The 27703-nt window shown below is 40.0% G+C and overlaps 1 protein-coding gene across 2 annotated transcripts; it reads left to right on the top strand.

Annotated features, from left to right (window-relative positions):
• Nucleotides 1–424: 424 nt before the first annotated feature.
• On the top strand, nt 425–26539 carry TMEM63A (transmembrane protein 63A). 2 transcript variants are annotated; one of them, XM_088532565.1, is made up of 23 exons: nt 425–484; nt 1343–1539; nt 3475–3554; nt 4308–4371; nt 5328–5365; nt 6375–6517; nt 7446–7497; nt 8563–8671; nt 9083–9153; nt 9551–9631; nt 10073–10196; nt 10562–10695; nt 13127–13264; nt 15098–15251; nt 16023–16129; nt 17732–17818; nt 18479–18541; nt 19578–19740; nt 20834–20939; nt 22550–22717; nt 25343–25458; nt 25830–25892; nt 26297–26539. In XM_088532565.1, the coding sequence occupies exons 2-23, from the start codon at nt 1354–1356 to the stop codon at nt 26465–26467; spliced, it is 2418 nt and encodes an 805-aa protein (XP_088388691.1). In that variant the 5' UTR covers nt 425–484; nt 1343–1353; the 3' UTR covers nt 26468–26539. The 2 variants fall into 2 exon arrangements, with proteins under 2 accessions (XP_088388691.1, XP_088388696.1); XM_088532570.1 differs by lacking the exon at nt 425–484 and having other exon boundaries at nt 1315–1539.
• Nucleotides 26540–27703: the final 1164 nt, after the last annotated feature.

Raw genomic sequence — 27703 nt, 5'->3', positions numbered from 1 at the left:
CCCCCTTCCTGCCGCAGTAGCGCTGCCGTGTCGCTCATCATCCCGGGTGTCCCCGGGTCTCTGATTATCCCGGCAATTTGCTTATTTAACAATAATGGCTTTCTCAATTGGAAAGTTGGTTTCCGATAAGAGCCGGCATGTTATTTGACATTTCAGGAGTAGGCTCTGCAGTTGTCATGATGCAGGTTTCCAAAGTGCATTCAAAAATAATCCCAACTTTCTTGTGTCCTCACTGAACTTCAGGCCTAGGGAGCAAGGACCAATTCATGGCACAAATCATGGAGAAATATTATCCACGTTTTTTTTTTCTATTTATTATGATGTATTGCAATCACACATATCCCTGTCTTTCAGCATCCAGGGTACTGCTGTCAGCAGAGGCACATGGTGGCCCCTTACGGAGGCATGGTATTCCAAAGGTAGTTGTCCCTGGACTTGTGATGAGGCTGCACAGCCTGTGATCTCAAGGGACAAGTTTTCTGGGGTATGCCTTCTTTACCAATTTATCTTTCAGAACTATGTTCTCCATGAAACACAGTTTTGTCCCGAGCAAATCTAACATCTAAAAAAAAGAGAACTGTATGAAGCAGAAAGCCCCAGAAGAAGTGAGCAGTTTCCTGCAGTGATAAAAAGGCCTTTGTATCACTAGCCAAATCCCGTGAGATCTTGTATGTCACTAAACTGGCTGAGCACATCAGCTGACTGAAATGAGATAGACAGCTGATCTCTTGGAAATCCAGAAATATTTATTGCTCTTTCATGTTAATGTTATGCTATATTTCTATGCTGGTCTTTCAGATAGTCTCCTATTCAAAAAGGAAAATCACACAGTATTCCAAGGACAAAGAAAGAGAACCAGATATATTTATATCATAATTATTTCTGTGGATTTAATAGCAAATGTGTTAATAATGTCAAAAGCTTGAAATCTATATTCAGCGTTCACAAGCTAGTATGTTCACATGTGCTCAAGAACTAGGGGCAATATCTTCAAAATGCTGATGTTTGTTGAAATATCTAGTAACCCATGTAATTCCTAGAGTCAAAATCCAGTCTGAAGTAACTTAAGTAAGTAGAAAGATAGCCAAGTTTATACGTGGGTATTCTGTGTCCTCCTCAGCTGCTCGTGGAGCAGGACCTGGTTGCTTAGATATCTGGGGTTTGCACATAGTAACTGAGCCTGTCAGTTACTGCAGAATATTTCCCAAGTGAAGGGCAATGATTGCCCAGTATGGCTGATCATAGGTAGTTTCTTATGGTACCTAGTTTCATGTACACTAGATGGCTGCTTGTGTGGCTGTTCCAACTTTTTTCTTTCCTTTTCTTTTTCATCTATTTTTAGGGAAAGACAAAATGAGCTCTTTCTTTTTCCCGGATGTTGGACATTCTCGGCTAGTCTACTTCGGGAACAGAAGTCTGCCTTTCAACTCAACAAATGAGACATACTGCTACAGCACTGCCCAGGGCAGCACCGTGCTCCAAGGAGTAACTTTTGGTGGAATCCCCACTGTCCTGTTGCTCGATGTAACCTGTTTTTTTGTAAGTCCAGTTTCTGTTGCTTGTATTTAGAACACTTCTGACCTTTTCTAATGCTAGGTTGTCCAGAATTCCCTGTTTATCAGGTAGGGATTTGAGTTTCCCAGAATCTTCATTCTATATAGATATAAATATATAGGATATAAATGTGCTAATGCCATCCTGGGAGCTGCAGACCACTTTTCAAGTATTATGAGGATTCATATATACCTGGAATGACAGTGTCACTCTATGTTGGACACGTGGATGTGGAGAGCCTGTAGGGTTTTACGTGTAAAGTCAGTAATGGGATTAGTAGTAGTTGCTCAGATTTCTGTGTCTGAACTGCAAGAACATATTTTTTACTGCAGTAAAGCACAGAATACTATTTTAAGGAAGGGAGAGCTATTGCTGAATTGCTTAACAAGAGGCAAAATATCCTGCTTGTTTTGCAAAAGGGAGTAAAAACACATGTTTCGGGTTAGATTTCATGAAGCTGTAGAGGAGATAATGCAGTGATCAGCTGAGTCCTGACAAAAGGGGGAATAAAACTAAGTGTTGGTCCAGAGGCTTGAAGAGAGACTTGACACTGCAATAAAATTTATGGTTATTTCCATGAATATGGTCTAGATGGTTTTAAGCTACCACAAAAAGAGCTATTAAACCTGCAAACTGGCCTAGTAAATTAGGTTTCTGGTAATAAAATGAGGCCAAAGGAATCATGTAATCACTGAGTAATCACTGAGTTCTAGAAAGCTACTGTGGGACAGTTTAAAATTACCTGTGGAGCTGGAGCTGGTAGTTCAATAGGAACCTAGACTATGAATAAAATGTTCCAACTTCTCTATTTCTTTACTCATGACATAATTCATTGCAATCTTTTGAATAACTGTCAGTTGATGGGTTACTGAATATTATTTCTGGGGTCATTTTGTAAAGGAGTGTAGTTTATATGCATTGCATTGCCTTCCCCTTTTGTCTATCAGTTTCTCCTAACAACTGTACAGCACACGAACCAATTTCAAGCAGTTTCAGAATTTTCAGAGTCTACAAAACTTGATGTCTTTGAAATATCTAAGTTGCATGAAATGTGATAATAGAAGAAAGATCAAAACTGGTGTTGCCTGTTCAGCGAAGGCTAAAAATGCTTTATTCATTGTGAAAGACAGAAATGAGCAGGATAGTCCTGGTATGTATTCTGGCTGGCCAGTCAGTATTTGCATGGCTCCCAGTAAATTACAGCATGAGCACCACTTTCCAGCCAGACAGGTACTGGGATGTAGGAGGGGCTAAGAGGTAAGGGCATGGTGATGTAGATGTATTAAAACAGGCCTTGTTCTGCTTTGTACTGAGCAACTTGCTTTTTTAAAGTGCGTCTGTGAAATACTTGAATTTTTTTTTTTCCGTTTTCTCTTTCAAGTCTCTTTCAAGAAATGAAAGTACAAAGGATAGGTCAAAAATTGTTTTTTGCTTTTATGAGTTATAATAATACATTACTTATGGTAGGAGGGATAACAGTAATTCTCATGCTTGAGAAGACGATTGAACTCTCCACAGCCACTTACCGTGCAGGAAAAAATGCATTACAAGTCTTTCACCACAGTTGTCTGTATTAAGTTATGAATAATGGTAAAGGCACATTTATGAAAGTTTGGGTTTTTGCTCAGGACAGCTTGCTGCTTTTCCTATGTGTCACAGACCTTCATATATTTTCAGTTAAGGAATACTTTTATGTGTTTCCCTCCTTCTTTATAAATTAGACCAGGAAAACTGGTGCCAAAATCCTTTGTCCTGTACAGTGTTGTTTATGTCAAGGTGATCATTGGGTTAAATAACAGTGAAGTTGCCTTCACATATTGAGGGGAATATCTTATCTTGAACATCTATCCTGTACACCTAACAAGAGTCGTTCTGAAATGAAAAGCAAATAGTCAAAAGCTGTTAATTTTTACTTTTCAGATTTTAATATTGGTGTTTTCCATTATAAGAAAGAGATTCTGGGACTATGGTCGTGTTGCTCTTGTGTCAGAAACTGAAAGGTAAGAAGATATGCAATCAAACTTACTTGTTGAAACTCTTTTGGAAATAAGTGTAGTGAATAGAACTTAAACTTGAATTTTGTATTAATTAAGTATGATATTAATTGCATGCATATATTAGTTCAAAATGTCCTCTTGTGAAATATATTTCTGCTCTCAGACTTCCTCTTTGCAGTGTCAAAAATAAAGCTGTGTGTTTGTAGTCACCATTATGAATTTAATTCTACAGTTGTGGCTAAAGGAAGTAGAAACAGGAAAGAAAAAGGAAAAGGCTGTTAGTCAGTTAGCATTTCACTTGCCTATGCTCTCATGCTCACAGTGTGTTTCTGTGGCAGAAGGAGGATAGTAACCGTTAATTATCTGGGCTCAAGACTAGTACCTCCCCAGAACTGCCCATATCATTTTATTTTTTTTTCTTGAATGGCTTAAAAATATATTTAAAAAAAAAACTCTTAAGTTCTCGAACTTATCTTTCTAGGCTTCCAAAGGTATGTTGCATCCTCTAATGTTACTGCTGTTTAATATCCCAATGAAGCTTGTGCTTTATTTTACAAGCTCATTTCTTAGTTTTCAACACAAGATACAGCATGAGTTTTTATAATTAAGCATATGCTACAATATGAAAACTGCAGCCTTCATAAGCAAAAATGTGTTTTTATAGTCCTTTCTGTAGTTATTTCAGAAATGTTACGGTTGTATGTTGTATGTATGTATTACTAAAGATACTTAAAATCATCTTCTCCTGTATTTTAGTGAATCAAGGTACAGCCGGTTGTCGACCTCCTCATCAGTGCCTGAAGAGCTAGAATATGACAGTGTAGGTATTACACTGTATTTTTATGTAAAGTATGTTGTTAGAAGCTGACGTAGTTTGCTACTTCACCTAGCCCAAGAAACCAGTCCTTGCATATAGATGGTCTTTCAGTTTAAAACTTAGTGTAATTGTGTACTATGTTTTCATCAAAATCAGCATTTTATGTAATCTCTCCTGGTTGCCTAACACACTAGTGCTTGTCATAAATGAATATCTTGTCTCTCTGTTGTCTTTAAGTACTTTTTCTGTTTTTCAAGTAGTGAGAAGATTATACAGTAATGTTTGGGAATGAGGGAAGAAGAGGAAGAATAGCAAGTGATTTATACTTTAACATTTTGAACTAAGTTATTATGTTCACATAGTAAATAATACCCTGCTGGTCTTTATAGTACATTTTCCTCATGAAGTTGAAGAAGCTAGGCATGAGGGTGAGACAAGTGCTAGTGACAGCTAGTCTTGATATTAAGACTGGCTAGAAATGGAAGATACATTTTTGGCCAAGCTTTTAACTGGATCCATACATGGTCTTTTTGAACTCTTTGAATTCATACTGTCTCTGTCATTCTGTGTTGCAGCTTCAGAGTGAAACTGTGAGAGAGTTGTTCAAGGTGGCACCCTGTATTTTATTGTTTCATATATTCCTGAATTAACATCTAGCATAGTTGTATGAGCATCAAAAGCATCAAAAGTATTTGATCAGGAGTGTTATGGTATTTGGGCGGGTTTTTTTCTTTCTTTTTTTTTTTTTTTAGTCCTAAAGCAACTTTATAATTACGTCTGTGGAATTAAAATGCATCTCTTTAGTTAGATATTATTCACTTACAACACCTTTCATGAGAGTTTTTTTTTTTCGACCCATACAACTAAGAAAGTGAATGGAAACACTTCTCTTAACTGCAGAATTTAAAGACTGATATTTCTTGTACTTCAGCTCCTAACACTTCCTTCTTTATCTGTAGGGATTTTGTTCTTGGATGACAGCTGCCTTTCGGATGCAGTAAGTACATGAAACAGAGGTAGTAAGCAGTGGCTTGCTTTTTTTTTGTTTAAAAAAAAGTCTTTGCACTCACTACACTCTTGCTAACCTTGCTGTTGGCAACCCAGGAATTTACTGACACTAGGAAGAGTGTTAGGATGAGAATGAATCTGTGGCATTTACACGGATTTGGAGCTAATAACTTGGCTCTAGGCTTATATCCTTCAAAGAGGACCATGCGGGTGTTCCTGTATTTGAAGCCAGTGGTGCTGCAGGCAGAAACCAGGGTATCCCTGCAAGGATTTCTGTGGAGAACTGGTGCTTTAGTTGGGGATGGAATTTGCTAACTGGGAAAAATCTGTCCCCATCCTTTTCCAGAAACTCAGCATTAGACATATGATGTTGATTCTTTAAAAATGATGATTTACTAATCAATAGAGATAAAAATCAACTTCTACCTGTGTACATTAAAACAAAAACGGAGGAGGTGAGGATTTAGCTATGTTAAGTTTCTTCTTTTTCTGTTGATTCATATTTTAGTGCTCTGTCCTGGTGACAATAGATAGATGGTGGTAGCTCTTTCCAGAATCTGTTAGTATCTTCAGTTAAATTGGAATCATAAGAAAAAGGTGATCATATTATTTTCCTCATAGGGACCTTTTATGGAGATGAGCGAATACTGCTACAATTTAAGAGCCAGATTGTGACTGTCATAAAGCAGGAGGTCATGGCAGACGACTTCAGCTTCTAGAGTTATGAAAGGAATTTGTATTTATGTTTGTTTTTCAGATCTCTCGTGTGTTTCTTAAATTCTCTCTTATTATTTTTTTTTTGTATTTTGATATCACACAAGAAAATATATTTCTGGAAGTGAAAAATGGTCAGTTTATTTTCAAAAACACATGACAATGTTGAAGATTAACAGAGATTGTTGGAGAAGTCATTGTGTAAACTGAGAAATTTATGTATTTAAAAGAATACCACTATTCCCAAGCTGCACAGGCTGACCGTGTGCTTTTCCATGGTGCAGTGATGACGAGATTCATGACAGATGTGGTGAAGATGCCATACATTACCTTGCCTTCCAGCGTCACATCATTTGCTTGTTGATTGCTGTCAGCATCTTGTCTGTGTGTATCATACTGCCTGTCAACCTGTCAGGTGATCTACTTGGTAAGAATATTTTACATACTTCGAAGAATTGCCTATTCCTTAATATCGCAAAAGTTTGAGGGTCTCTTTTTTATGGCAAACTTGGAAAGTTTTTTTTTGTGCAGTATATGTAATTTAGCGTGACTGCTTGTGTGACAGGTCTTTAAGCGTACGGCAAAAACTGTTGCCAGAAATGAGATAAACAACACATGTATAGTCATTAAAACAGCAAAAAAAAAGGAAGGCTCACAGCAGGGTTAACTTTATCTACGCCCTCTTGGCTGGTGTTTGCCAAAGCATTCTTTTATAATGGTTATTGAATTGCAAAGGTCAGGTGTGGAAACTTTGTTTTCACAGTTTAGGATTTCTTTTTCCTGATGTCTGAATCTCTTTTGCTCTGATTTAAGCCTGTTACTTTTTGACCTCTTGTATTGGAGAACAGATGGTTCTCTCCTTTGCAATCACAGAATGTTTGAGTTTGGAAGGGGCTTCTAGAGATTATTTAGGCCAAGCCGCTGATCGGATCGTCAGAGCAAGTAGTTTAAGTAAACAGCTGAGATAAGAAACAAGTGAAGATGGAATAAAAATGTGAAGGAAATAGGTTAGATTCCTAGACAGTATTGCTTATACCTGTGAAGAAAGATAGAAAGGAGGAAGTAATAAACTGCAGAGATCTGATATTATTTATTTATTTTGTTTAATAATCTGTTATTTCCCTTATATTTCTCTCGATGGGTTGAATGTTGTATATTTTTAGGGCAGCAGGGGAGAATTCCAACTTTAAATGCAGTTCTATGTAGACCAGTGTTACTTTTGATTCTGAATCTCTTTAAAGGTGAAAATGATCTGCTTTAACGAGAAACTTACCAGCCTTCAAAAAAATCTTTGTCATGGATTGCATGTGAATCTTGCACCAATTAATTATGCTGCAACTTTTTGTTGTTCTCAGATAAAGATCCCTATAGTTTTGGAAGAACAACTATTGTAAATTTGCAAACTGGGTAAGTAAATCTTGAAGAGTATTTTCTGTACGTTTGTCTGATTCCTGCCATAGCCTCTGAACACATGATTGATACTTGCGGCATGCCTTGTAGGATAGGAATTACTTATTCATGCTTCATTTACTGAAACTGGGATACCTTCTGCTTCGGGCTATGCAGTTGCAATGCTGATAAGAAATCTAGAAACCTGGCTTCTGCTCTCTCTGCTCTTACAGTTTTACTCCACATGTTTCTCTTGGCTAATAACTGCTCATGTCAAGATTATTTTCAGATTTTTTCATGTTAAAATCATACTTCAGAAAGCAAAATAAAGCAGTTTTACTAGAACGTGTAGCTCAGATGACTTAAATTCTCTTTCATCAGATTTGTGTGTGTACATCTCTCCCATCTAAGACACTTGAAGTCTATAACATAGTTAAAGAAGAAAAGCACTCATAGATGCTCTTAAGTTTAGTTAAAGTTTTTGTCACTTTCTTTCTCTTAACCTTACAGTGATTCTGTAGTTGGAGGGTTTTTGTTTTTTGTTTTAGTCTGGAAGACAGTCCTTTATTTTAGATTAATTGTGGTTATTAATGCTCTTTACAAACTGTAAAATTGTTCACAGAACAGATTTTTTCTGAGCTTTGCAAAAGGAGCTACTAGAGAATCAGACTTTCCTCCCTGTGTTCAGGCTGTGTTCAACTTGGGTAAAGTTTGTGTTCAAGGAGAGTTCTGCTCATCACAGAAACTAGTAAGACCAATAAAAAAAAGTTTGGCTGGTTGATAATGTAGGGTGTGCTACTGATCATATAAATAAGAAGGTGCAAGCCAGTTGCTGCCTGGAAGTTGTCTGTGTCGTAGAATAGCTGTGGCCTTTGAAGGGCTGCTACCTGTTTATGGTAAAATTTTACGGGTAACCTAATGACTGTTCAAAGCATCCTCATGACAACCATTTACCACTTAATACCTTCTTTTTTATCCATTTATGTTCAAAGTGATGTTCTTGCCTGCTTAACATTTTGATAACTGCTTGCATCAGTTAGGTGACTAATTCTACCTATTTCTATTCATGTTTCTCATATTCAGTAACAATCTTCTTTGGCTGCACACCGTTTTTGCCGTTGTTTACCTGATTCTGACTGTTGTCTTCATGAGACACCACATGAAGTATGTCACGTACAAGGAGGAAGATATAGTAAGTTTCTGTATTTGGTGAAAAAGCATTTAGCTTGTTTCAAAGTGGATAATAAGAAAAAAAGCATATGTTAAGATGCCTCTTTCTTGCTAAAATCTGGCGTTAGATATGGGAATGAAGGAATTCACTGAAAGCAAATTGCGCTGAGTGAATTCTGAGGAAAGGAGTTGGAGAAATAGAGTGGAATTTATGAAGCTGGGCTGCCCTATTGCTAATGTAGAGGATAAGTGAGGTACTTTGTTACATTGGTGCAGTTCCCATTAAAATCAGAATTTCTCCTCCTCCTCTCCCTGTATCCCTCAACACAGCTGCTTGTGCTGTGTTACTGTCTTCCTCATATTCTTGTTTCTTTGGTAGTGGTGTGGTTTCTCAGAATTGGAGTTTTTTTTCTTTTTTTTTTCCCTGTTGCAGGTTAAGTGCACGTTATTTGTAACTGGTCTTCCTAAAAATGCAAAAGAAGAGGTCATACAAGGCCATTTCACGTAAGTTCCATGGTTGATTAGTATCCTTAAGAACTGGAGAATTAAAACTGCCTGGAGTGGAAGTGTCTGGCTGTTTCAAATTCATACTATAGTGTGGGACCTACAGAATAGAGACCAAATGAAAATAATTTATTTCAGTAAAGCTAGTTAGCTGATATTAAAGTCAGAATCTAAGAAAGTGACTACAGATCCACACTTTTCATTCCTGGCACCAAGTGGCCTTTAGTTGTGAATAATCCTGCATGGCTCATACGAAAATATTTTCAGCAAGTGTCTATATGGAGGTGTCTCCGCTTCCATGACACTTCATTCAGAAATAAACTATGTGACTGTAATGTGAGCGGGTTGCCACTGTAACTTCTGTTCTCATTGTTCCTGTTTACTGCTTCTTTTTTAGGTCTGCTTACCCTACTTGCAATGTGCTAGAGGTGCAGCTATGTTATGATGTAGCCAGGCTAATCTATCTATTCAAAAAAAGGTACCTTTGTTCATATTCTAAATCTAACCTACATTTCTTGTAGGTAGCATACTCTGTATGTGACATAAGATAGGCTTTGACTGACTTGGTTTTATCGGGCAGTGCAAAGCAGAAAACCCAGCGTCTGAATTGGTAACTCTGGGACTCTACCTCTTTGGCCAGAGGCAGTAATCACAGGTGGAAAAAGGTTGTGTTCTGGGTACACTAGAATAACTTCTTTCTTTCTTCTGGAATCTGGCTACAATTCTAGGCTGCCTAATGTTATTACAGACGTGAAAAGGAAATTGCATTTTGTAGCCAAAATAAGGCATGTGAGTATCTTTGGGAACAGATTTATTTTACTAGTTCTTGCCATAACTTTTTGTCCAGGGGATTGCACTCTTCTTAAGCTTGTTTACATGCTGTTCTCATGGAAAGTGTTATGGATTTTTTTTTTCCTAGAAAACAGGCAGAAAAAAGCCTGAGTTACTATAAACATCTGTATCAGAAGTATGGCAAGCGAGTCCAAATCAGCACTAAGCCATTTGGTCAGTTCTGCTGTTGTGAAGTAAGAGGCTGTGAAAGGGTAAGCACTTGTGTTCATTTTGTATTATGGCTAGGTAGATCAGTGTAGTAGTAGAGAAGAAAAGTTTTTGTGTGACATCTTTTTGAGCTTCAGCATATTCTCTATTCATTTATTACAAGTAGTTCATCTTTCATGTGCTTGTATGGTACAGAAAAGGAACTCCCCTAAGCTTTTGAAATGTGATCTTAATGTGAAAGCTGAAATACAAGGAAAAACTTCCTTTTTGTTTGCCTTCATCTTATAATGTGATTTGTAATATGTGGAAGTAGTAGGAGGAAGAGGGAGTGTGATTTGTGTAGGCTCTATTTTAATTAAGATTCCAGCCATCTGTTGCTTGGATGTAACAGTCATCAATTTCCCAACAGGAAGATGCTATAGAATATTATACCAAACTTACAAATAAACTGACAGAAGAATGCACAGGAGAGGAACTGACTGTTTATAATAATCCACTGGGCATGGCTTTTGTAACCTTCCAGGAGAAATCCATGGCGACATAGTAAGTTTTGTATGGTGTCTTGTTTGCTCTGGCTGTATTGGTACAGCTGTTCTTGTTTGTGTTACTTTTTTGCTTATGTTGACTCTTCTTCCTCTCTTCTTCTTCACTGTCCCGTGAATTTGGTCTATTCTGCTTACCAGTCAGCTTCCCCCAAAGTCTGCGTTTAGTGCTCATGCCTTGGACAAGGACACTGGGCTAAGGAGTGACCCTGGAGAGTTCCTGGGTTAAGGATCCAACCCATCAGTCTAAGTCAATAGAAGACCAGTGTAATTGGTTCACGAATCCAAGTTACTGGTCCCTCCATTTTCTAGTATGTAAATTGTCTAATTGACACATTTTTATGGTGGGTGCAAATTACAGTGCTGGGTAGTAATCTGAAAACATGAGTCAACAACTGACCTAACTGTAGGTTACTGTGAATTACTCTAAGATGGTCTCTGCATGTTACACATTGGCAACTTGGCAGAAGGGAAGCTTTTATTGTCCATTTTTTTGTGTCTTTGGGAAATAGTAGCAAGTGTTCTGCAGGATTCAATATATGCGCATACATGCATATATCTGTTAATTATTTTTTATATCATACATTTGTGCGCATGTATAAATCAGTGCATTTATGTGTATATATAAAAAGCATCATGGAGAACAAGCAAGTTATTTGAAGAGTAAGATATGATAAATAGGTTCAAAGTAAAATTTGCATGATAAGTTGGACTGCTTCAAAAGTTACACCATATATTCTGTTTTTTTTGGCTGTAGTTACTACTTTGCAAAATGGTTAAGTGATTCCATCTGTTTCAGTGTGCTTTCTGCTTGCAGATTATCTATATGACCCTCAAAATTTGCCTCTTCACCGTCAGACGCATTTACTCCATTTTATACACCTGTCTTACCTGTTACTCAACTGTTTGCAGTCAAAATGTGTATTGTTGTCTCTGTGGGCAGTTTCTGGGCATCTCTTAATCTGCTTCCCTTTACCTTCTCTGTGTTAATAATATTTCTGTTATAAAAATAACACACTTCATAAATTGGCAATATTGTCTTGACCTTCAAGACATGTTAGAGAGTCAGCCTTTGGCATCAAGGAAGTCTGAGACACAGGGGTTTTTTGAAGGAATTTAAGTTGCTGGAGAATATTTTGCTTGCTGCTCTGTAATTGAGTAACAATAATGGGGTAAAATCTGTCCCTTTTCTAATTTTGCTGTGTGTTTAGAAAATCAGGAGCATGAAATGACCTTTTAAGATGTGCAACTCAAAGTTTCTGGAGTTTCTTTCCTAGCAGTTAGATTCCCTTATGCATACAGTTTTGATGGGATGTTCTTTCTTTGGGTACATCTTCTGAATTGTGTTGCCTGCATCTTCCGAGCTGAGTTATCAAGAAAACTGAAAAGATTCATGTTTGTTTAGTTTGGAACTGATGCAGTGGTCTCTGTCCTCTGGGGGGAAAAAATGTATGTTTTAAAAAGAATTGATCAATTTGTAATTAACTTTATTAAATTCTTGCTGCTGCAAGATGCTGACAGTTTGACATCACTACTTGAATTCTGGTAAGGGGAAAAATTCTTTCTTTTTCTACTGCTTGGTACTAGCCTGTGTAGTCCTCTGTTTTGCTTTATGTTAAGAACACTGCTGAGAAATAAGCATGTTCAGGAGTGTGAGCCCACACTGTTTCCATGCTAGTGTAGCAGAACTCTAATTGAGAGTAATTCCTTCTTAACTGTAACACACACGGTTGTACTACACCTGAACCTATGCCTAACACTTGCTGGTGTGTCCTGGGAAACCTTTGAAAACATTTATTCTGTCCATCTGTGTTTAAATTCAGTTTAAATAAACTGACTGCCAATCACCACATAGTAAAATTAGAAGAGAAAATTAAGTATTAAATTTATTTTGAGAGTGGGCAAAAGATGGTGATACTCCAATTGTGGGGATGCCAGCATGATAAAGGTCTGTTGAGAATTGGTACTGAAAGCTAAATTGGCTAGTTCTGGTACTGGTATAATGAAATGAGAGTGCGGACTAGTCCTTTAGTCTGCCTTGGTTTGAAAATAGCTGTAATTCCATAAAGAGATGTTTTGATCTTGGAGATAGTTTTGTTTTCTTTTCTTCCTATGGCTCTCAGACTTTGATTTTTATTTTTTGTTTTTTATTTCTTTATTTTTTAATACAAGTGTGGCTGCTGTTGGACATGTTGGTAGAAGCATTGAGCAGTTCAAACCCCTACTATTTTTTGTTTGCAAGGTTTGTCAGATCTCAAAGTCACGTGGTAATAACTATTTATATGACGGCCATTCATGCATGATGTGATGTTATGTTGTTGTCTAAATATTATCTTAATTTCTGGTTATCAAAAGAAAAAAAATCTCTATTGCCAATCTGCTTGATATATGCAGTATTTGTAAAAATCCTCCTCCTATTTTCCTGCTTACAGTATCCTTAAGGACTTCAATGCCTGCAAATGTCAGAGTATTAAGTGTAAAGGAGAACCTCAGCCATCCTCCTACAGTAGAGAGCTTGGTATATCGAACTGGAGGGTTACATATGCTCCATATCCTGAGAATATCTGTTGGTAAGCTGCCTGCCTGCCATTTACTGATGGTGAAGTACGTTTAGAATGGGGACAGAACAAGAGGCCTTAGTGCGTTTTCTTTAACCCTGTGTCTTTGCATAGTGCTTGGATTTGGGAGATGTGCATCTTTTTTTCCATTACTGCTGTTCTCCAGTGATTTCGAGGAGGTCTCAGAGGCCGTTTTACTGCCCCAAACTTCTGGGATCTGCAGTTCCTATTAATTATTCCTTTTAATTATTTCTTTTTTTTTGTTTTAGGTTAGGTACATATATACACACACACACACACACACACACACACACACACACAAATATGTATGTACATATATAGGTACATATTTTAACCTACATAATATATGTATTAACCAAATATTATATGTAGGTTACTACATACCTACTGTTGAGATCTGAGGTTAGCAACTTGTTGTTAGTGCTGAGTATTCTGAAAACAGTTATATTTTTTGAGTTGCCACATGATACTTCAGTTTATCACAAAGTCTTATACAAGTTAAGGTCTATCTTCAAAAACTTTGTTACTGAACCAGTAAATTTCCTACCACTGGTGGGAGACTGTCTGAAAATAGGTAAATGGTTTTTTTCAAACAAGCTCTTCCTGTGCTGCCTCTGTCATGTTTATAGGCTAAAAAAATACTGAATTTGCTTTGCAAATAACTTAAGGTTAGATCAATATGATCCATGTTTATGTAATAATTTTTGATGACGTGCCTTTTACCCAACACAAAATTACAAGTGAGACACAAGCACACACACGTTTACTGTATTTCATTGGTATCTAACATACTTTAAAAAAGAGTAAGTTTCCTTCTTTTATAATGCCTTTAAAAGAAAAGTGCTTTTAATATGACTGTGGCATCTAGCTCTAATAATTGTGGAATTTGTTCACAGCTGCAGAACTGCAGTTCTAGAGAAGAGTACAGATTCTTAACTGCAAAGCAAACATCCATGTTTCTTAGCTGTGCTTTTCCAGCTGTGGTGTTTTGAAATGTGAATCAAGAATCTCTTGCAAACTTCTTTTGAAGTAGGATCAGTTAAATCTGCCTTTTTCATGAGAGGCTTCTCAGATGGGCGTTTCCTTTGCTCTTCCCTCCTCCTCCAAGCCCTGTCCTAGGGACGTAAAAAGTTAGCCATGTGCCGCGGCGGGTTGAAGCATTTGCAAAGCATTTCCGAATGTCCCTGCAGATTGTTCTTGAAGAAAGAGGCTCGCCAAGAGAGTTGCTGATGGGGGGACTATATTGAGCCCTCCCTTCCCTCTTTGGACTGTTCTAAGTGGTTGGCTTTGGCCAGGGTTCAATTTATTCCAATCCTTTTGGAAACCTCTTCGGATAATGTTCAAGAACTGTACTGCTGCTCAAGATCCGTGGTTGCTATTTTAAGATGGGAGGAAGGAATTGGTGCTTTTTTTTTTTTTTTTTTTTATAAACAATTTCTTGGTAGATTCCACCTCTGGTAGCCAGTCTCCCTACAAAAAATGTTCATGTCCTTTCAATCTCTTCTCATTCCAATTTCCAGTGCTCAGTACTTCTGTACTACTGTATTATTAAATAATGAAAGTGTTGAATATTGCATTTTGAAGTGTTAAGAAAGACTAATATGTTCTTCTGAAAGTACAACTTATGCTATCCTTCAGGAAAGGTGGCACTGTTTTCTTTATTTCTATGAGCAACTAGATCGTTTTTAGAGCTTTGTTACGTAACTTAAAAAATATGAAAAACAAATTTAGAAAAAGCTGTGCCACCTGCCACTTGACAGAATGTATCCTTTTTTTTCACCCGCAAGATGTTTACTGCTTGTTTTATGTCCTTTTGTTTGGCAGGAATAATCTTTCCGTGCGTGGGCTGAAATGGTGGTTTAGATGGTTTTGCATTAATTTGCTGCTTTTTATCGTGCTGTTTTTTCTCACTACTCCTTCCATAATCATCTCAACCATGGACAAGTTCAATGTCACTAAACCTATTCGTTACCTTAATGTGAGTATCGCCATATGTTTGTATGTAGCTATATATTAGCACTAAAGTATTGATGAACGGATGGGTATATAGTACAAAAATGAAACTGTAATCATAAACTAAATTCAGTTGCTGTTCTCAGAAGTGCTTTGTGGCTCAGTGGAGCCTACAGATTAAAAAAAATGTACATCCCTTGGTTCTCTGTTATTCCTTAGCACCAAGTAAGTTGATCTGAAACTTTCTATCATTATAAATGTTACATTTATTTGTGATAAAAAATATATATTCCAATTTTATGTTCAATGCCTTTTGAGGCAAAGGTAAATTACTGAAATTTACCTTTGCTAAAATTGGAATCCTGAGTTCAAATTGCATTCAGAGAAGGGAAGAGCTCATTTTAAGCACTGAAGTGAAATGCCATGGTCTTATTTTGCTTATTGCATTCAAAACCAGGATGGCAGGATCCAATTCAACTGCAAACTGTTTATTTTAGGTCTTTTTCTTTTTCTTTTTCTTTTTTTTTCTTTTTTTTTCCTCCTAAGCTGGTGGAAACTACCTTAAAAAAACGCCTGGAGGCTTTACTCTCATGGAATTTAATTTCCAGTCCTACTTCTGTCTTTTGTCTGAAAAACCAGAAAACTCCCTTCTTAAGTCTGCACCTGAATATGATTTTCACAGTCCAATCTGCTGTGATTTACAAAGAAGAAATTCTTAGGGTCCCTCTTCTTCCACCACAACCACATTAAATATTTTTAACGCTATCATTTTTGTTTTGTTCTGTTTCCTCGCTAGAATCCCATCGTCAGTCAGTTTTTCCCAACACTCTTGCTGTGGTCCTTCTCGGCTTTGCTACCAACAATTGTGTATTATTCAACTCTGCTGGAGTCCCACTGGACAAAGTAAGCAAGAATTTCCTCTACTTTGCTCTTGCCTCATCAGCTGAACTGCCATAATACATGGAGCCATGCTTAGTTTTCATGGAGCTCTTAAGTCCACAGACCCTTCCTACCAGACTGGTTTTCCTCCCATTTTAGTGTTATAACCAATATTCTAGAGCTTAAATCACTTATAATCAGTACAGCAAATGTCATCTAACCATGATTTGCTTATGTTCCCCCGTGTTTTGTGTTTAAAATTTAATCAAACCCATAAGTGTATAAGCAGAGGCTATAAGGAGGCCCAGTGTGCACAAGCCCCTGCCCCCAGGGGAGCACTGTCCTTCAGGGCCTCTTAGCGGCTCAGCGGCCCGGAACTCCCGGATCCTGCTTCAATAGGAGTGCACCAGCTGGTGGGCTGCTGCCCACAAAGAGGGCATCTGTCCTCTTGTTGCTGGAGCTAGAGAAGTGCTCTGTGTGTGACTCCTGGTGCACAGTATGCTGCTGCAGGCTGCTGCGTACTGTGGCCTGAGAAGAGCTGTGTGACCAAGGCCAAGCAGATCTGTCCAAATGCGATTTTGAGGTATGGCCAGAGCAGCGCAGCGACGCAGAGCAGTGACACAGAGCACGGAGCTGTGCTGTAACCAGGGAACTCTCGGCAGAGCCCACTTTGACACTCTGGATTTGGTCATAAGCTTCTTACCTGGAGCCAGATAAACACGTAATACTGATCACTTAGCCTTTTCCATAATGCCTGCAGTTATTGCCTCCTTATTGTTTTAATCTAAATGTGGATCTGTTTTATTGTGCCATTTCCTTGTAAGCCTTCATGTCTAAAGCTCTGTGGGTTTTTTTTGGTTGCTCTTCTCAACTGCGTTAAATACATAAGCTTTGAGTCCTTTTGTATTGGTCGAAACAATTCTCTAGAGTCTCTAGCTATCACAGCTCTGATTTCATACACCACTACTTGGTATAGCTCTGCTAACTGGCAAGCGCCCAAGGGCTGCGTCATCCTGTAATAAAACCTCTGTGGTTTTAATGCCCTACAAGGCACCTCCTTTAGCCATGTGTTTTGTTTACGGCAGTCGCTGTCCTTCTGCAGCAGTGACGCCTCCGTACCCAGCTGTTCCTGCTGCTGTACCAGGGGCGCTGGCACTAGCAGCGTTACGCTGTTCCCAGAGACGTGGGGCTTGTGCTGGTAGTCAGGTAGTTTGTGCGAGGGGAGAGTTTCTTGGTACTGGTGCCCTCACAAGAACTGCCACTGCCCTCTTGGCCTCACATTTTATAGCTATTTGTAAACAAAATAATTGAGAAATCAATGGATCAGAGAACTGCTGCGATTTGTTCCCACATCTCTTTGCCAGAGGTGCAGCAAAAGAGTATTGATAATATTGCTAATCCAGAGTCAATATTAATGTTCAGAAATGCTTTCTGTGTCCAAGATAAGGCCGAGGGCCTGCTTGGTCGAAAATAATAAACACCTTGGAGGTGTTTGTTTTGTGAGTATCACGCAGCAACATGATGTTTTAGGGAAATGTCACAGGTGCTGACATTCCATTGACAAAACTTTCCGGGTCTGGAAATCTTCATAGGCATTTCTCACACAGTCACTCTTTATGTTGCTAGATCTGGAGAAAACAGAATTATGATGCATAAAGTCTACATTTTTTTGATCTTCATGGTGTTGATTCTGCCCTCCCTTGGTCTGACCAGGTAAAGAATCATAGTTCAATATATTAATATTTGAATGTTTTCATAATTTGAGATATTTTCCTTTAGTTTCTAGTTGCTAGTTGATGTATAGTTGATCTGTCTCCACCCCCCTGCAGTATGTACAGTTATTGACATTACACATTAGATTTCAAAGTTGTGGTTTCTCTGAGGACCTTACAGCCTTTAAAGAGTTAAGTCCAGCATTTCTTGTAGCAAAGGAATCTAAGATATTATAAGATTAATGGCAAAATAGTTGAAAGTCTCCTGTGCTTTCTGTCATGGCTGAGAATCCAGCCTTCTGAGTGCCCCTTGCTTTAGTTCTAGCTCCTTCTCCTTCTTTTCCTTTTCCTTCTCTGGCGCCTTAGCACCTGTGCAGCAGCTGTTGTGCTGTTTCACTGGCTAATGTGTCTTCTTTCTATGTGCTCTCTATTAAAAATGAAATGTTAAAACTTTAATGTAAAGCAGATGTTTCTGTTTGGTTTCCATATCACTTTCCTAATTCTGACTATCACCAACCATGGTGGTTCTAACATTACAGATTATTTGATTAAACTCCTTATATCCATCATTCTAATCTGAACTACTACAAGAGAAACTACTTTATTTGTATACAGTACTAAGCTGTTGGGGACTAAATTACATTTATTATTATTTTTTCAGCCTTGATTTCTTTTTCCGTTGGCTGTTTGACAGAGAATCATCTGAATCTAAAGTCAGGCTGGAGTAAGTATGAGCAACTCTTTGTTACAGGATTGTTCAGTTTTTTTTTTTTTTTTTTTTTGGCTGTTGACTAACTTAATATTTATGAAAATCTGCTTGGAGAAATTTCTGAGTAAGGGGAGAAGAATGCAGACACTTTTGCTCTGAATTTCCATACATTTTTCTGCCAAATGCTGTGTACAAGCACTCAGTAAGGAGGTGGTTCTGTTCCTAGAACCTTACAAGTCACAGAATCACAGAATGGTTAAGTTGGAAGGGACCTCTAGAGATTATCTAGTCCAAGGCGTGTAGAAGATAAGAGTGTTCAGGTACAGTGCAGGTGAGAGGAAACTACACGGTGTATTGAGGGTTGTTGCGTATCATTGGCAGTAGATTCTCCCAAGGATACAGTGAGGTCAAGCACTGTTTCAAAAACATGCTGACTTGTTTTCAAGAAATGTGAATGTTTTTACCCCAAGATTGCAGACTTGCAGATACCGATTATTACAAGCTCTTGATTAGGAGCTGGACACAGAGGCTACTTAGGTGGCTGGGCAGAAGGAATTAGGGCGTAATTATTAGCACATAATTAGGTCTCTAGATAGTGTACTGAAAGTCAGTAGCAATAAGATATTTAGGATTTACTGAGTTAGGAGAGACCACCATCCTGCTGCAGTCTTGTTTCATCTAGTCTCAAGTTGTTGTTGCAGACATCAAGTGATGTTCTCATTTGCTATCAGCCATGCATCAAAATCGGCTTTTTTTCTTGCTGAGCAGTTTATTCCTTCTGCAAGCTCTGTGCTTCAGCCAGGCTTTTTAGGGGCTCACTGGCAATGGCATCATAAAAATGTGCCCTTACGGTATAGCACACTTACAGCACTCAAAGCTACATTACACTTTTTAATTAAAGATTGTCAGAAGTCCTCTGGCCACTTCTAATCATGTCCAGTGATTATCTTTAGGGAGAGATGCTTCCAGAAGTGATAGGGGTTTGTTGTCCAAATGCCCTCTCTGCCTGCTGGCTTGCTTTCCAGTTACTCTCTGATGTCTTTCCTTGTAGATGTGTCTTTTTGCCTGACCAGGGAGCCTTCTTTGTGAACTATGTCATTGCCTCTGCTTTCATTGGCAACGGGATGGAGCTGCTGCGCCTGCCTGGCCTCATCCTTTACACCATACGCATGATAATGGCCAAGTCCACAGCAGAAAGGAAAAATATCAAACAGGTATTAGGGCCCCTCCTTAGCAGGGAGCAATTAAATGTCTGGTGTTGGTCAGAAACAGTGGGAGCCCCCGTTTCTGTATTAGCTGTCAACTCCTGTCACTTTTTTGGTCTTTATTTTGCTCAGCCATAAAAACCTTGGATGCCCTTCCTTTGCAGCTTAGAAAGCTGGGAGGTGTTTATTCACATCAGAGATGGTCACAAATAAAAATCTGAGCTCTGAATTTCAGACATTATTCTCTTCATAGCTCCAAGTGAGAGTTTTATGGTGACCTTTGAAATATAATACACTTCTAAACTTTTTTTTTTTAAGTTTGGGTCTGTACATAGTTGGAGCTTTTTCTGTTGGCCCACAGGTGTGTACAAACTTGCAGGCATGTGAGTGCATACCTTAATCTGAACATACACAGAGCAGAATAAGCATGTGTCCATCTACATCCCACTTTTAGAACTGGTGCCTTTTTGCAGCCTGAAATTCAAGATACTAGAATTTAAGTTAAACCTGTATAGAACTACCCTCATTCTTTTCTTTAGCAGACCTAAATGGTGAGTTCCATTTTTAATAATATGTTTTGAACAGTTACTTCTGTTAACTGTTGCATATTGCCCTTGCTGTGGTAGAAATGAAATAGTACAAAAACATTTTGTATTGTTTTCGCATCCCAAGAGGTTCAGCTAGGAATTAAAAAAAATGGGGATACTGATCACCCCAAAGCTTTGCTATCTTGAGCCACGGTGAAAGGCAGCACAGGGAGCAGGGACTCGGTGGTGTTTGTAGTCAGCTCAAGGTTCTAAGAGTTGAGCGTTATTTTTTTATGCCTTATGGTTTTAAATGACTTCTTGTAGATGAAAGCAGATTCCTTGAGAAATTCCTTTGAGATTATGAAAGAAGTAGCATATTTTCTGCAAGTGTCACTGTTCAAAACGCATGATACTTGCCTCTGTCTAATTGCATTGTTCATGCCTCTCAGGAAAATAACTGATCTCTCACAGTAACAAAATAAGAGAGGGTGAACTGTTGCTTTGCTGAATCCAGCTTAGTTGCTGATGTGCTGATAGATGAAATGAGAGTCAGGGTGTCTTGTTTTTGTTCACAGCAACAAGCATTTGAATATGAATTTGGAGCAATGTACGCCTGGATGTTATGTGTGTTCACTGTCATCATGGCCTACAGCATCACCTGCCCCATCATTGTGCCGTTCGGTAAGGTCTGTGGGGGGATGGAACCGGCGCGCGTGGGAGTTCTGGAGGGTCCAGTTCCGGTTCCTCGTCCGGTTTGGATGGCTCTGATGCAAGAGTAGTTTTCTTCCCTTCTCATAAAAAGCAGGACAGAAGGTGATGAATAACTTTGTCCTTGTACCACCTTGTACTACAGTTGAACGTGATATATTTAATACCAATTTTATTTCTAAAGATTAGGCACATTTGGAAAAAAAATTCCCAAAGGATTGACTGAAATGTGTAAAATGAAGCACAAAAACAAGTATATTTGAGACTGGACCCTATCTCTCCTTGACCCTGCCACAACTCTCCTGTGTTACTAACCATTGATCTAAAGACCCGAATGGGATGAGAGAAGGGGCTTTGTCCGTCCCTGTGCTTTGCACAGTTGTACATTCTGTGGTCCTGGCCCCAGGGATGCGGCCTAATGATGTCCTGAGCGCTCGTTGGGACGGACCTTTACGGGCGCTGCTCCTGATCTCCTTACCCAGGGGCCCAGGCAGGCGCTGGGCTGGGAGTGCAGGGCGTGCTGAGGGAGTCCAGCTACTGCAGACATTTCCCCTCTGGAAACCCGTTTGTCAGGCATAACTCATTCTAAATCATATGATATATTAGATATATTTCCTTTCTAATTGAAAATGTAGAGAGCTAGAAACAACGTAAATACCTTAATTAGATATTGGCCAGAATTCATTTTTAATCAACAACCTTATTATAGGAAAAATGTGGTCAGATTTTTGTAACATACTTCATATCTGTTTATATTTAGTTTTCTTCCTGAAAGCAGAAAGTCATGAATAATTATGCATGCATGATATTCTTTTTTTACAAATGTGTTGCATGCTATAGATGATGTAACAGTTCTGCAAAAAGAAAAAAATATTGAAATGTACTGCTGTTAGGCCAAATCCAGCAGTGAAATGGTGCAAAATATTATTGTTGAGATGGCAAAGCATGTTCATTACTCAGAAAAACTCAACTGTTTCCTTCGCTGACATTAATGGAGATGAACTTACCGTTCCTCTTAAGCCACATAATCCATAACATATTTTAGTATGCTAAGTGAATAACAGAAGCTTAGAAAACCATGCAGAATTCACTAGCCAAAAGCTCTTAGAAGGACAGATTGACAAATTTGCGATTAGTGCAAGAGAAGCACATCCATACGGAATGTATCCGCATCACAGGCTGTGAAATAAACCTCACCTTGTGCAGGTAACACTGCAGCAACGCAGCCTATTTGCACGGAAGTAGGAAAAGAGCTTTCTGCATATGTGGCTGCAAATATCTGAATGTTCTGCTGCTTACCAGAGCTTTCCAGCACGGGCAAGTCCTCCCTTCCGCCCGCCACCACGTTCCGGTGCTGGGGGAGTTGGGGTCTGTCCCGGGAGTGCCAAGGGTGCCAGGGCTGCAGTGGAGATGCTTGAAGAGAGGGGGATACACGGGGGCTTGGGGACCCAGCCCCGCCACATGAGCGTCCTTGCAGCAGATCTCTGTTCCCCACTCGGATCTGGGCTGCACCTGGTTTGTGTGGATCTCCTTGCAGAGCTGTTACTTTTTACTGTCTTTGGCTCTCCCTTGCCTACTTCCAGGCTTAATATATATCCTCCTGAAGCACATGGTCGACCGGCACAATCTTTACTACGCGTATCTCCCGGCTAAGCTGGAGAAGAAGATCCACTTTGCAGCTGTGAATCAGGCCCTGGCAGCTCCAATCCTCTGCCTGTTCTGGCTCTACTTTTTCTCATTTTTGCGGCTAGGTAAGTATTATATTTTCCCTGAGAAGCTACTCCTACCTCTCTTGTCAGCTTATGTAGAATTACACAGAAAGTCTCATAGATTCTGCAGTCTTTAAAGCTTGTCTTTTTGCCTCTGCAAACAGGAAGTAATGTTGCTTATGTCTGACACACATGAGCTTCAAGCCCTTTACATGGAGTTTCATATTCCTTCACTTTATAGGAGATCATGCATTAGTTTGGCTACCTAGTGACAGACAGTAAAAGTCCATACATTAAAATAAAAATCGGTTCCCATGTAGCTGCTTCTAATAAGATGGGTTCTGATTTCACTGCATGCATTTGTATTCCCTATGCACAAGTTTAATTTGCCTCTGTGAGCTGACTGCTGTCTCTGTTGCACAGCTCTCAGTTAGGAAAGAATTAAAATGTTGGATAGTAATAGCCAGACCCCTGTTTCATGTGAGGTGCTAAACACTGCATGGAAGAAAATGCAGAGAGATGGTGCCTCTCCTCCCCAGATTCTAATTTAAAATCCCATGTTCTGTATTTAATTCATTCTGCAAGTTGTTCTGTGTTCTGCAGACACCTGACGTGGGTAGCATCTGCAGTGGTAGAGAAATGGCTCTGGAGAGGGTGGCAGTGGCCATGGCTTCTTTACCTGTGGCGCAGGAGAAAGCATTTGCTCGTGAGCTTGCATCTTCCCTTGTTCTGAGGGCTGTCTTTGCAACCCGGAGGATAACCAGTCCATGTCCTCCGAAAGTAAGGGCAGAGTTTCTAGAGCATGTTTAAAAAAAATAAATTGCAGTTGCAGTAGTTGATATGACTCCTTAATTTAATATAAAGGAAATGTTAGTGCAGTAAAAATTTAATCTGCATAATAATGTTTCTTGTTCTGCATCTACAGCAAGATCATCATTCATCACAGAACTTAGTAATGGAAAATGCAGATTGGATGATGGTGTTTGAGTTGGGGCCAGCATGCAGTTATTTTTTATAGGATATTTTTCAGTGTTTTGTCAGTGCAAAAGGCAGTCTAGGCAAGAGGTGCGAGTTGAGAGGTTAGAGCTTAAGGTTCTGGTTTCATTGCTGATTCTTGCCCAAAGGAGAGGGAGGAGACCTCTGCTTTCTTATTTGCAAAATAAATCCATTGATGATGTGTAAGGCTTGACTGTTTAATCATCAATTTGCCTTGTACAGTTTATCGTACTTCAGGCTAGTTACAGTACAGTGATAGCACCCTGTTTTCTCACTGCAGAATTGTAAGACTGGAAGGACCTTGAGATCATTTAGTCTATCCCCGGTCTGAGTCGAGATCAAATAGCAGTTGAGTGTCTGCAGAAGGTGCTTATCTTGGATCGCAGGCTGCACTGGTGCCATCTATTTCTTTCAGTCTCTGTTTTCTTCCTCAGTTCCCACGCTATCTGTTCCTCAGATACTTTGCCTCTCAACAGGGGAGGCCATGCTACTATATGCTGAGGAGGCAAGGCAGGGGAAACCGATTCTGGGGAGATTTCTTTGTTTTTCCACTGTTCCCTTACCCTCCTTGTCCTTCACACTACCCGTTGGTGCAGACATGCCTCAAAACTGGGAAATTCTGCTCTAACCTAGTTGTGTAAAAACAACTTTTGCTAAAGGAGGTTCCAGAATGTACACAGGGCGTTTGTTTCATTTCTCTTTTTGCTTTGAACAGTGACTTGTTTTCTTCTTTTTTTGTTGTGTGTGGTTCTCCCTGCCATGCGTACACACACACAGTGATCCACACCGGGTTCACATAACCATGCTGAACAGTGAATCTTGTCTGTCCTAGGTCACTACATCTACTGGGGTTACCACAAGAAAATTTGAGGGTTAATATTGTCTCTTTTAGCCAAAAAAAAAAAGTTTGGAAAAGGCCCCTAATGTTTTGAGTCATCTTTGCTGTAAAATGAGATTAATTTCTTCATATTATTTCCCCAGTGGAAATGGAAAATCACTGTCATTGTTAACAGCCTTTTTTCATATTAGAGGCTGTTTCTATGACCTTCCCTAGGATGAGCACTCTCTCTGTCTTTCTCTCTTTTTCTTCAAACAAGAAAAACTTACCTGAGATCTTAGTTCATGTTTCTGCAGTTTCTTTTCTTTCTTCCTTCTCCTTGGATTCTTCCCAGTTATCTCTGTTTTCATAGTGGTGGTCTAAGCAGCCTGGCTGCTCAAATTGAGGCACCAAAAAGAACTGCTCTTTTTATCTAGGTACCAGAGGCTTGTGTTTCCCTTGGGTTTTCCTCCACTGCTTTGTGGTAGCATCACATCACTGGCTCATGACCCTGCCCATTCCATCTCACAGGTCATTAATGAAAGTGTTTGAGAACTAAGTCCAGAGTAAATGACTGAGGCGGGAGGAGGAGAAGGGTGTCTGAATGTTGTTTGTTACTCAAATTTTGCAGCCTTTTTCTTTTGCCTTTTCTGGCCTCTCAGCAAGCTGTGTGATGAGCTTGTTCAGCTGTTTGGTCCTTCAGTGAGCTTTGCCCATAACCAGGCCCTCCTGATCGGGGCTGGCCAGTCCTCTAAGGAAAAACATGAGGCTTCTGCAAATGGGGAGTAAAGTAAGGGTTTGCTTGTTTTCCCTGCTACGTGCTTTCATATTGTGTTCTCCGGATATTTTTCTAGGATTCAGAGCACCCACAACCATGTTCACCTGCCTGGTTGTCAGCATCACCATTTTTATTTGCTTGGCTTATACCTGTTTTGGCTGCTTCAAGTACCTGAGCCCCTTGAACTACAAGGTAGGTGGTGCACCCCTAGCAGCTCCTGGCGCGTGGCTGCATGGCACCAGCTCTCCCTGCACGGGGCTTTTCGCCTTGCCAGGGCAAGGCCCATCCGGGTTCTTTCTAGTAAGGCTGAAGAGGGCTGGTTGGTGGAGACAGCTTGCTCAGCACACTAGGAGTGTGCCAGTGCCAGCAGGGACTAGAAGGGTAAAAAGCAGTATGGAAGTATGGAAGAAGAGATGGGAGGCAAGTTTGTTGTGGCCATACAGTAGAGCTAGCACTAATCCCACCAACTGTGAGTTTCCAGGTGCTTTCCGTCTGTTCTGCATTGCTTTGATTTAGCCTTGATAGTGTCTCTCTCCCATTCTCCCACTTGTTCCTGTCTGCAGATAGAAGACTTGCAAGGAGAAAGAGGAAACGACTCAGATGTACGAGCCTTCCCAGCACCTTCCGTAAGAAGTTAACACCATTAATAATACTGTCTTTCCAGAAAACCTCATTTCCCACCCCGCTCACCAAAGACCTTGGGTGGAAAATACTAGCGTTGATGAGCTGTGAGACCTTGCACAGGCTGGAGGTCAGGAGTCCCGCGGTGGCCCTGCCGGCTCCTCCAGCTGGTGCTGCAGCAGCCCCGGCGTGGGTGGCTCAGCGCTGCGATGCTGCAGCGGGTCTGGGGGTAGGTGCCCCTGCAGGTGGGGTTTGCGCTAGGAAGCCTCCCTTAGGGTGCAAAAGACTTTGGGGGTGAAGATGAAGAACAGGTTTTCCCCTTGCCACTCTTCTTTCCATCCGTTTTCTACCTGGGTAACTTATCCCAACGTGGCACTTCGAGTAAAATCCTTAACACTTGTGATTTCAGAAATATGTCCCCCGAGTCTTGCATCCGCAGTCTACGGAAAGGACGGCCCTGACCCACAGAGAGCAGCACTCCTATGGCACCATGGAGGACACTCTGTCCCAGACAGAAGAAGACAGAAGCTTCTCTGCAGGACCTGCAAGTACTGAGCAGTCGTCAAAGGGTTCCCTCTGAATACCCAGGGCTAGCACGAGGTGGAGCACTTGGTCCAGCTTTACAAGAACTCATTTCCCCACCACCACCCCCTGAGCATTCGGATTTATTTACACATTCCTGCCTACAGAAAAGATAGAGGAGTAATTCACTGTGTGGTCTGCAGCTGTGCCGGGAGATTGAAAAGCAGCCGCCTCGGAATTGGCTGTTTTGTGGGACGTGTCCGTGCGCTGCGACACGAGCGCCGAGCACTGCGGTCCTCAGGAGCTCCCCTGCTGCTGTCCCTTCCTTTTGCCTTAGCAAGATGATGATGCTGCGTATGGATAGCAGGGAGCCGAGGTAGATGCAGCTCCTGGACACAGCTGCCATTTATTTATTCAAAGTAACACTCTTGGAATTTTTAGCAAATGCTGAGTACTTATAAACTGCTCGGAATGTATTACATCCTGAGCCAGTGTCACTTTTGATGTAATTATGTGCCCTCCCAGTGGGAGACAGGGAGGGTATTGGGGGTGTCTCCTTGGTGGTTGCCCAAAGTAGTCGGTGCAGAGATGAGCACTTTTTCTTGAAAAACATGAGGGAGTTACTGTGCACTTGGGTATTAAAAGTACTAAGCAAAAAGACTGGTGTAAAGAAGGGATTGATTGACCTGCTACTGTTTTTACATATTCTTGGAGGGCATTCAGGTTGTTATTTCAGTTCACCATTTTTAAGGGCCTTTCGCAAGGAAGGTTCACTTGCCAGCAATAAAGCATGTAAACATTTTAACTTTTTAATCTTGGGTCAAAATGACAGATCTCTGGGTTTTTGCAGTAAGTGCCAATTACACGAGCTATAAGATATTAAGTTTTTAAATTATGTAGTAGCTGCCAATTTATTCCTAAGTACAGTATGTCAAAACAGCAACTAATAATCACAAAACAATAAAACACTTGAGTTTGGAGAAATTTAAGGCTGTCTTGATTAATTCCTTGCTTGTGTATTTAAGCACGCCTGTGCTCATGCCATGAAGCAGCGAGCAGTTTCATGAGCTGCTCCTAAGAGCACCATCACAGAGGCTCCCGTAACACTTGAATACTCTTAAATTTGTCAAGGGGATGAGTCTTGTTGATTTTTGGGTAGCAGAGGGTTTTGCCCTTGCTGTCTCTTTGCCTGCTCACTGTAAAAGAGGGAGCTTCATCACCAGCCTGTTTGAGAAGCAGCTTCTTAAGAGTGGGGTCACTAGTGCCACTGATGAGGGTGTGCAGATGTTCAGTG

Source organism: Tinamus guttatus, unplaced genomic scaffold (genome assembly GCF_059628265.1).
Source record: "Tinamus guttatus ecotype Peru unplaced genomic scaffold, ASM5962826v1 Tinamus_guttatus_pri_ptg000033l, whole genome shotgun sequence".
Lineage (NCBI taxonomy): Eukaryota > Metazoa > Chordata > Aves > Tinamiformes > Tinamidae > Tinamus > Tinamus guttatus.
This window is presented reverse-complemented; position numbering and strand designations above follow the sequence as displayed.